Source organism: Gouania willdenowi, chromosome 7 (assembly GCF_900634775.1).
Source record: "Gouania willdenowi chromosome 7, fGouWil2.1, whole genome shotgun sequence".
Lineage (NCBI taxonomy): Eukaryota > Metazoa > Chordata > Actinopteri > Blenniiformes > Gobiesocidae > Gouania > Gouania willdenowi.
The window spans coordinates 39,873,725-39,884,240 of record NC_041050.1 but is presented as its reverse complement, the minus strand read 5'-3'; the positions used below and the strand labels follow the sequence as shown (position 1 = coordinate 39,884,240).

Below are 10,516 nucleotides of genomic sequence, written 5' to 3'. Positions count from 1 at the left end.
ATATAAGAAAGTGTTTTTATTTTTTATTGAATAAGGAGCTTAGTTAAGTATAAGTATATCCTCCTAATGCACACGTGTCTAACTCAAGGTCTGGGGGCCAAATACGGCCTTTTAAAGCATCCAAATCTGCATTAAACAAAACATTAGAGAAACCATGAATCATTGTGTAAATTAACAACTAATTCAGTTTTAGATATCTCATAATAAATACACAAATTCAATGAAACTCCAGAAAATTAGCAAAGCTCACATTTTTTTCATGCTTATGTCACATGATGGCAGCCATTTTTAATCTCAAATTATTAAAGCCACACAACAGAACTCACTCACACGTGCTGTCCCTTATAGCACATATTGTTTGTTAATAAATGTGCCTCTGTGACATTTCCCATCAACACATTTAACTCATAATCATCTTTCTGGTCAGACTTCATTTGAAATAAAATGATAGATATTTATGAGTTGTGGTCCATATTGTCCAGCCCTAACTGCTATACAAGTTATAGTTACTGTATATAGTTGTGATGAACTACAGCTGGGCACGCAGAACGTCTCTGTGATAAATAACACGTACCACATTCCTGAGAATTCAGTCAAATGATTCGGTTCCACGGAGTAATAAATGTCTCTGAGAGGCTCTAGATATCTGCTCATAGAACATACATGAGGAGTCATTTGAAAAACGGGGGCCCCTGGCACCTCCGTGACACGTACGGGGAAATGGCCCCATTTATATATTGGTATTATTATTATTTGGTACCACCAACTGTCGTAATATTTGACTCATAAGAAAATGAGAAATCAACTTTTTTCCCCTTGGAGCCCCCCATGGCCCCAAATCAAAAATCGGGCTCAGAGCGTTGATGCGTACACATTTATAGATTATAGCTTCCATATTTTAGTCTGATCTGTTCATGAATAACAGAGGAGTCGTGATTTTAACTAGTGTACACAACAACAACAACAACAACAAAGTGAGGGGTGTTAGGAGTCCGGTAGCCCGGGATAAAAACAGCTTAATCCATCTTAAAATGAGACATTATTCCCTCTGCTTTAACCTTCAGTGACTTTATAAAGTCTAGTCGGACATTTTACCCTTTTCCACTGCACTCTACACAAATCCCTAACTGGGACTTTACCAGTGTCTGCTGCTGGCTACTGGAGCGGGTGGAGGTTACTTTGCTCAAGGGCACCCTGGGCTGAGGCTCTAGGGTGCCAGATCTGCCCATTAATACCACGTTTTTTAAACTGCTGCCAACACAAGAATGGATGCTGTGCTTTAATCTCACTCCACCACAGATACACAAACCATCCTAAGAGTCAGTGGCTGGGAACAAACTGTGACCAGAAGAACAAAAGATGGAAGGATGGAGGAAGAAGAAAGGAGGACACAAAGAACAAGTGGAGGAGAGAGAAAGAGAAGACGAGGAGTCCCTGAACCCTCTGACAGGAACAGATATTATTCATTTAGAGGAATTCTGTAGCACACACACACACACGCACGCACACACACACACGCACGCACGCACGCACGCACGCACGCACGCACGCACACACGCACACACGCACACACGCACACACACACACTATGTATGCATCAACATAATTTTACAAACTCTAAATCAAGGGTAAAACAAATAAAAATAAAGTGCAATTGTTAAGTTACAGACTAGGGCTGGGTGATATGGACCAAAATTCATATTTCAATATTTTTTTCTCAAAATGACGAGATACGATATGAAACTCAATATTTTTACCTAAATAAAGTCTGACCAGAAAGACAATTCTGGGTTAAATTTGTTGATGAAAAAATACCACTCAGATGCATTTATTAACAAACACGTGCACAATATGAGCCACTTTAGTCTTTTTCTCCTCTAAGGGACAGTACATGTGAGTGAGTTCTGTAGTGTGGCTTGGTTAGATGAAGGTCTGGGTTAGAACACACTCAGAAGTCATCTGACTGAAATAGTGAAAGCAGTCAGTCCTAAAATGCGTATCTATCTATAAAAGCAAGGAATGTGTGTGCGTGCGTGTGTGTGTGTGTGTGTGTGTGTGTGTGTGTGTGTGTGTGTGTGTGTGTGTGTGTGTGTGTGTGTGTGTGTGTGTGTGTGTGTGTGTGCGTTCTTCAAATATCTCTGCAGACCAGGGTCAAACTGAGCTGAGACTTTCAACATGGCTACAGCTTGGTTCAAAGGTGTGTGCCTCTGATTTGTTTGGACTGCAATGACACTGTTAATAAATTATTTCATAAACGCTTTACGAATTCCGTGTACATCTAAACAGACTGTTGTGGATTAATGACACTATAAAAGAGTCTGTTCTGATCTGAGGAGATCTTGATCCATGTGGACAACAAACTGGAATCAGAATAGATGGGGTTCAACTCCCTACAGTGTTCTTGCTCAAAGCCAAAATATATGAAAACACAATAATTATCACTGATATCACACCTTCAAACACAACCTCATTTAACCGTCAATGAAATAGCTACTGGCCCCTCCCACTTTATTATAGTAATACATACTTCCTACGGGCACTGACCTAGTTTAAATTAAAAAAAGCTACAATATAAAAATATATCGATATACAGTAGGTGATATTGTAATTGGAAATGAGAAGAAATACAGGAGAAGAATCCATTCATACATCCATGTGACGGGTAGAGTGAAGAAGAGGGAAAAGTGATGATGACTAAAGGAAAGACAGGTATTCACAGATAAAACACTGCATTCATTGAAACCTGTGTGACTGTTTCATTATAATCCCATAAATGTTCAATCATACAACTGTGAGGGAGAGAATATTGCTTTACATGGAGACAGGATGAAGAGAAGATCTACTGACAATCTAGTGTACTCATTGAGAAGTTAGCACATAAGACTATAAATAAAACTACATCTAAACTTTACCTTCTACTCACACATCTCCTCAGTCACTATCAACTCCATCATTTGACACTCATCATTCAGTCTCTTTAATGTCTCTCACTCATTGGTAAACCTTTCTGTTCAACGGTGAACGCAAAAAGAATATTCATGAGCCATTGTCGGTAAGTACGTGCAACATGTATCACTTATTATTCATACACTACTTGTTATTCCACTAAAAAAAAAAAAAAAAAAAAAAACTGGAAACATTATCCTGTTGTTACTCTCTCCAACTTTTTCAGTCAGAGGAAGCTCCACGAATGAAAGCAGTGGAAAACAAACTCAAAAGCGTTGCAGACATATTGAAATTCAGGAAAACTGTAAAAGACCTCAAGCTAGAAAGTTGAACAAATGCAAACATCTCAGTCTGGTATCAAACAGACTTCTCTCTTCCCTCTGTCAGACGCACACAAGCCTCTGGTGTAAGAGTGCTGATCTTTGTTACACTAGATAAAGCAACAGGGAATAAAACAGACACAAACAGACAGATACAGTCTGTGGTGACTCCATGGTCTCTTACCTGTGACGGTGATCAACATGGGAGCCACCAGCGGCCGGTTGTTATCCAGTTTTCGACTCAGTCGGATTTCTCCACTCGTGTGATTCAGCAGCAGCAGGTGAAGCTCGTTGCCCCTGTCGATGGTGTAGTACAGCCTGTCTGACACATCCGGATCGTGGGCGGGAACCCTCCCTATCACCCCACTGGGGAAACTGTTGGAGCGGTTGGATACAAAGTTGTTGAAAATGATCTGAAAGTGCTGCAGCGTTGGCTCGTTGTCGTTCTGGTCGAGCAGTTTAATCCGGACGGTGGCGCGGCTCACCAAAGGAGCTGATGTGGCCTGGACCACAATCACGTACTCATTTCGTGACTCATAGTCGAGATCAATAAGTGACGTTAGCTCTCCTGAAAAGATGTCCATCTGAAAGATCTCTGGGATGTTGCCTTCGACAATTTGATACATAATCTGAGCATTTGCCCCCTCGTCTGGGTCCGTGGCAGTTATTTGAGCGACCACAGAGCCCACGGCACTGTTTTCCTTCACTAAAACTTCAAAGTCATCAGCTGGGAAGACGGGAGCATTGTCATTCACATCAAGAACTGTAACCTGGATGTGCACTGGAGTTTTTTGTGGAGGAACTCCACGATCTACAGCATAGGCTGTGAGTTCATAGAAAGGTACGCTCTCACGATCTAAACGCCGAAACGTTCTAACGATACCAGAAGTGGGCTCGATGGTAAAATCTCCATCCCCATCTTCTCCATTTTGAAAAGTGTACTGAACACGGCCGTTGGCGTGAGCGTCACGATCTGTTGCTGAGATTTGGAGCACGCTAGTAAACGGTGGAGCATCTTCACTCACTGTTCCCTGATATCTGGGGCTGAGAAACTGAGGTGCGTTGTCATTTACATCATTTACATTCACCTCAACATACGTGGTGTCTGATTTTTGAGGAATGCCGTTGTCTTTAGCTGTGATTGCCAACGTATACGTCATCTGATCCTCATAATCGAGCTCAGCCTGGAGGGTTATAGCCCCCGTGGATGTGTCAATACGAAATTGTGGGATGTTGTCCTCAAGGAAGTATGTGATTCGAGCATTTTCTCCCACGTCATCATCAGTGGCGCTGATCACAACCACGGTGCTTCCAGGTGGCCGATCCTCATTCACGCTGACAGAGTAATGGGCGCTTTGGAACACGGGTCGATGCGTATTGGCATCTGTGATGTTGATGTGCACTTGGCAGGTGTCGTGAAGGGTGCGATCTGAGGCTGTGACAGTGAGGACATAGCGCCGCTCCTGTTTGTAGTCCAATGGTAGAGCCAGGGTGAGTAGTCCGGCCCCTCCTGCTGTGCTGATAGCAAATCTGTTTCTGGTGTTTCCGCCTGTGATCTGATAGGTCACTGCGCTGTTGACATCCCGATCCACAGCAGTTACTGTCACTACACTGGTACCAACTACTGCGTCCTCATTCAGACGGGAATAGTACTCCTTTTGGAGGAACTCGGGACGATTGTCATTGACATCCATTACTGTAATGGTTACACTCGCTGTGGCAGAGAGAGGTGGCATGCCGTAGTCTCTGGCCTCAACGCCAAAGAAATAGTGTTCTACAGACTCTCTATCCAGAATGGAGCTCACTGTGACCCATCCTGTGGCTGAGTTGATAACAAAAGGCGTGTCAGAGCTGGTTCCAGTTAACCTGTACTCCAGGCGAGCATTATCCCCAGAGTCTGTATCTATGGCCTGGATGTGCAGGATTGAACTGCCAACTGGGGCACTCTCCAGCACAGACGCCTGGAATGGTGTGGAGACAAAAATAGGCGGGTTATCATTAACATCGGTCACCTGAACGCTAACAATTCCTGTATTGTTGGAGAGAGGCGGTCTTCCGTTGTCCTGCGCACGAACACGAAGTGTATATTCCCGTTCAGACTCATAGTCCAGAGGTGCCACCACCTGGATCTCACCCGTGACACTGTCGATAGAAAACTGTCCACGGCTGTTTCCACTGATGATGTTGTAATGAACGGCTGCGTTGCTGTCTTTGTCCCGGTCCACAGCGCTGACACGCAGGATCTCAGAGTGAGGCCGCACATCCTCCTTCACAGCTACCACATAGCGCTTCTCGCTAAACTGTGGAACGTTATCATTTTCATCCAAAACCGTTATAAAAACTTTGACGTTGGCAGAACGAGGCCCCGGATCTTTTCCTTGATCGTTAGCTTCCACCTGAAGGGTGTAGTGCTCGTTTGCTTCACGGTCCACGGATCCTCGAGTCGTGATGAGGCCAGAGCGAGGGTCAACCTCAAACGCCGCCCTCGCCACCGTAGCAGAGTCGCCAACGAATCGGTAACGGATGTTAGCGTTTGAGGGGGAGTCTGCATCGGTTGCTCGCAGCTGTAGGATGGGGTACCCTTCCTCAACATTCTCTCTGATTGTTTCCCTGTACTCTGACTGCTCAAACATGGGAGAATGGTCGTTGCGGTCTGAAACGGTAATGGCTACCATTGTGGTACCAGAGAGGCGAGGGATGCCAAAATCAGTCGCTGTGATGCGAAAGTAATGCAGATCCATGTGTTCTCTGTCTAGGATCTGAGTGCTAGTTATGATGCCTGTGTCTGGGTGGATGTGGAAGTAATCCGACGACCGACTGTTCATCAGCGGGGCCATTGAGTAGCTGACTTTTCCTGCGTCTCCAGCATCTGTGTCAGTGGCTGTCATGACGATGACGGAGGTGCCGGGGGGTTGGTTTTCAGCCACCTGAACCTGGTAGTTGTACAGGGAGAACTGGGGCTGCCTGTTGGCTGCACGTCTCGATCGAGGTCCATACATCAGCAATTTATTCTCCATTTCTCTTTGTCGGGAATCATCTTCTGCCACATTTATCAGTCGTTCCAGGCTTCGCCCTCCCCTTAAACTGGGCTTTTTTCCCTCCTCCCCCTTCACCTCCATACCTCCGCCCTGTCCCACTTCCTGATTCTCTTTCCGTCCTCCTTCACTATCTGGCTGTGTGATAGCGCTGCTGCCCCTGTCCTGACCCTTCCCTCCCTCTCTCCTCTCAGCCTGGCTTGACTTTATTACTCCCTTATCACTCACCAACTCCACCTCCTCTCCAGCCCGTGGCCCCCTCCCTTCTGTCAGCAGGGCCTCTCCCTTTCCCTCCCCCACCTGTAATTTTCCTCCCCAAACGGCAACATCACCAGACCCCTCTAGGTCTGGTTCCTCCCTCTCGCTTTCACCCCCAGCCTCCATCTGCTGTGTGAGACCTTGAGGCCGTAACGGAACTTGCTTCCTGGATTTTAATTCTACATGAGTGTGGTCGTCATGTTCCGTGGAAACACTGTCACTGCTAACAGCACGCACCACCTCTGGCTGATCAAACCACTGTGATTCATCAGCTTTGCTCTGGTTGCCATGATCTCCATCTTTTGTCTCTCTATTGTTGTTATTGTTATTGTTAAATGTGCTCCACAGATACACAGGCTGACCACGAGCTGTCCAGTGTTCTGAAATCACAACCTCTGCAGAAAGCTTATGGTCATGCTGCCATGTGGTCTGATTATTGTCAGAGGAGAAGTTGAGGTGTTTCCCTGAATGGTGAAAAAGCTGCGTGAGAGGCTCGCTCAATGTTTGAGAGCGAGTCGCTGTGACAGGAAGTTCAACAGGCGGGAAAACGCCTGAGTCACAGGCTGTGTTAGAAGATGCTCTCACTTTCTGAGCAGAAACAGTCAGCTGAGGGTTTACTCTCTCTGTTAGAACATGTTTGTAAAGCATTGAGCTGTAATAACCTGAAATGATTTCATCATCAACACGTTGTGCTTCAGTGAAGTCAGAATGCAATGAATTCATCTGAGCTCTGCTTTTTTCTGAGTTATTAAAATCAGAAAAACATCCACCTCCCACTAAACCAAAGCAGCCCCCACCAGGACCCTCCCTGGGCCCTGCTTGGGTTTGACAGCCATGACCCTGGGTTGCCAGGTCAGCTTTTCTCCGCTGTGGATGTGTGAGAATCAGAAAAGCCACATTTTGATCTGAGTAATTAGGTGTATTAATGTGGTTGTTAGCACAGTTTAGCCCTCCCTCCCCTCTGCCATCCTCTACCTCACCCCTCTCCTCACCCCATATTCTGGCATCACTAAAGGCTGGAAACCCAGAGCCGATGTGCGTAATTACAGCGGGTGCCCCAGTATCCCCCCCTCTCATAATGCCACTGGCCTGCTTGCTATCATCACCACCCACTCTGCAGGAATGGATAACATTGTGCATGCCCAAATGAGAACAATTAGCAGCAGCCCCCCTGTGCCCACCAACCTGCTCCTCCCTGCTGTAAACACATGGATGGAGGATTTCATCTGCAGGATTACACGCTGAAAAATGACGAATGTAATCCAATTGTAATGTCCTGACTTGGGCTGAATCATCGGTGAAAATGAGATTGGGGCTGATGGGGTGATGTGGAGGAGGGAGGGGGAGGAGGGTGGAGGGGCCAGGTGAGGGCGCGCTGTCTGGAGAGGGTCCTGGAGAACACTGTGGGGTTAAACCCCCCATCACCTCACCCTCACATCTCCCCCCAACTCTTCCGGGTGCGTGCACCAGGCCGTGCACAGGAGCTCCGGAGGCAGCGCGTTGTTGAACGAGGTGTGGCCGCCTCCTTTGTACTGGCCTGGTGTGGAGGTGGTGGTGGTGGTGGAGGAGTGGTGGTGGTAGTGGGGTGAGATCAGGTGAAAGCAGGGCTGGAACAACGCCCTTCCTCTCCTCCATCCGCCCCGTCTCCGCTCCTCCTCCTCCGGGGCATCCCTCAGCTTCTACCCGCTCTGAGGTGCACCTGCTCGGGCATCTGTCCCAGCTGAGCCCTGCCTCTGCCCGATGCTGGAGGATCACTTTACCGGCTTGTTGGTCGCAGAGGCCCCGGGTCCATGTGTGGGAAGCAGCCCCTCCGGTGTGCACCGTCCCCGGGCTAAGGGCGAACAAAGGGCCGGAGAGGTGGAGGTGGAGGAGAACCAGAGATGGGAGCAGGAGCAGGAGGATCGGGGTGAAGCCCGGTAGCAGTGCAGCCATTTAGTCTCCCCTCCTTTCTCTCCTCTTCTCTCCCCTCTCTCTGCTCCTTCTCTCCGCTAAGGCGTCCCCCAGGATCCCCCGTGTCTCCACCGGCCTGGAGAGTTCGCATCTACCCGCTGTGCTCCGTGGAGGTCCGAGTGTTCGATCCCCGCTCCCGTTCATCCAACATGGCTCACACACACACACTATCCTTCAGAGCCCATGTGTGTGCGCTAGCCGGCACAGCCCGCTGGAAGTCTACTATACACACGCACACACACACGCACGCGCAATCAGCATCTCCTCCTCCCATTTCTCCACCCCTCCCCCTATTGCTGGCATCCACCTCTCTCCCCTCTTTACCTTCCATTGGTGCACATCTGGAATGGGGGGGGGTATAGCTCTGTCATCAGTGAAGCAACAATTATCCCCCTGAGATTAAAGCCACTGATCCATATCAATGAAACTTCTATTTATTTATTTATTCATCTTGTTTTTGTATCTTTGTGTGTTTTTATTTCTGCTTTTAATCTAAAGTGGTTCATTATAAAGACCAGGAAAATATAATTGTAAAGAGCATTTCATAAAATCAGCAGTAAAAACATTAGAATCAGCAATATTATGATTAAAAATCTCCAGTCTTACACACAGGAGAAAAAAAAGCCTTTAACTTGGATTTAAAAATGTTCACATTGGATGCAGCTGATAATAAAACCAAATAAAGGTTGTTTTCCCATTAAGATTAACAAAAAAGATCATTTATAACACAAATCAGCCTTTCAGATTTACACAATCACGAGTGGTCCCTTTATGTTCCTGTCAGTGATATGTGCTAGTGGTAACTGACGTCATCCCTTGTATCAACACACACACACACACACACACACACACACACACACACACACACACACACACACACACACACACACACACACACACACACACACACACACACACACACACACACACACACACACACAATTTCCCAGAAGCGCTCATAAAATAAAATAAAAAATTAGAATCACAGGTTTATATTATTTTAGTGGGGTAACTGGTAACTGGTAACTGGTAACTGGTAACTGGTGCAATCTCCCAATAATTGCAATTCAACCTTAATTTATGCATGCGCTTTAAATTGCTCAATTTCCTGAAAAATGTAAGAAAAAAAATCCTATTATGCAAATATGTCGGATGCCTTTTCCCCCTAACTCACAATCTCCCTGTTCAATAGTGATTTTAAATGTCAGCTGCAGGTTGGAGTAGATTTCATAATGATATGGTTTAAGTGAAGTTTTTCATCCCTGTCTTTAATACACAAGACGCTTCAATTTCAGAGCAACAAATCAGAAATTTAGGGCTGCATTCATTTAGAAAAATGGAAATAACCATTGAAATTTGATTTTTACTTCGTAATTTCCCTTCTCGAAATCATCAAATAAGACACCACTTGTGAGAGGGTTTTTAATTATGTCTTTATTATCATTATTTTTTTTTTTTACCAAACTGCTTTTTGAATATTCAACACTTAGCCAGATTTCATCTTCATTTTCCTAATTGCGCATCATGGTTTTATTTGCTCATTAAATCGAAGATGTGCTTTGGGTAAATTTGATGCGTAATATGTTGAGTTGATAAATAATTGCAGTATGTTGTATGTTAGTCTGTCTTCTTAGAGATGAGCAAATAACACCAATCCTCCACTAACCATATATATAATATATAATATATAATGGCTAATCAGCTATTGCCGGTAACTTTTTAATGAAATATTAGACTCACTAAATATCAGCCGTTATGACTGTGAAGGCATCAGTCTCACAGCGAACATGTATGTGGTGCTGAATGTGAAAACTCAGTCACTTTTTAATTGCCAACATATTTTGAACATTTAGCTAATTTTTCTTCAATTTGTGACAGAAATTCAAGTAAAACAGCGTGTTCTTCTATATCATTGTTAAAAATGTGTACACATGAAAAATAAATCTAAATGTAAACATTAAATCTAAATCTAAATTGAAAATAAATATAAATGTTGAACCTAACTAT

The 10,516-nt window shown here is 45.2% G+C and overlaps 1 protein-coding gene across 1 annotated transcript; it reads right to left on the bottom strand.

Moving 5' to 3' along the window:
* Nucleotides 1–2,987: 2,987 nt before the first annotated feature.
* celsr3 (cadherin, EGF LAG seven-pass G-type receptor 3) lies at nucleotides 2,988–8,717 on the bottom strand. The gene is made up of 2 exons (XM_028452824.1): nucleotides 3,451–8,717; nucleotides 2,988–3,007 (listed from the first exon to the last, which is right to left on the bottom strand). Exons 1-2 carry the CDS (start codon nucleotides 8,489–8,491, stop codon nucleotides 2,988–2,990), a joined length of 5,061 nt encoding a protein of 1,686 aa, XP_028308625.1. The 5' UTR covers nucleotides 8,492–8,717.
* Nucleotides 8,718–10,516: the final 1,799 nt, after the last annotated feature.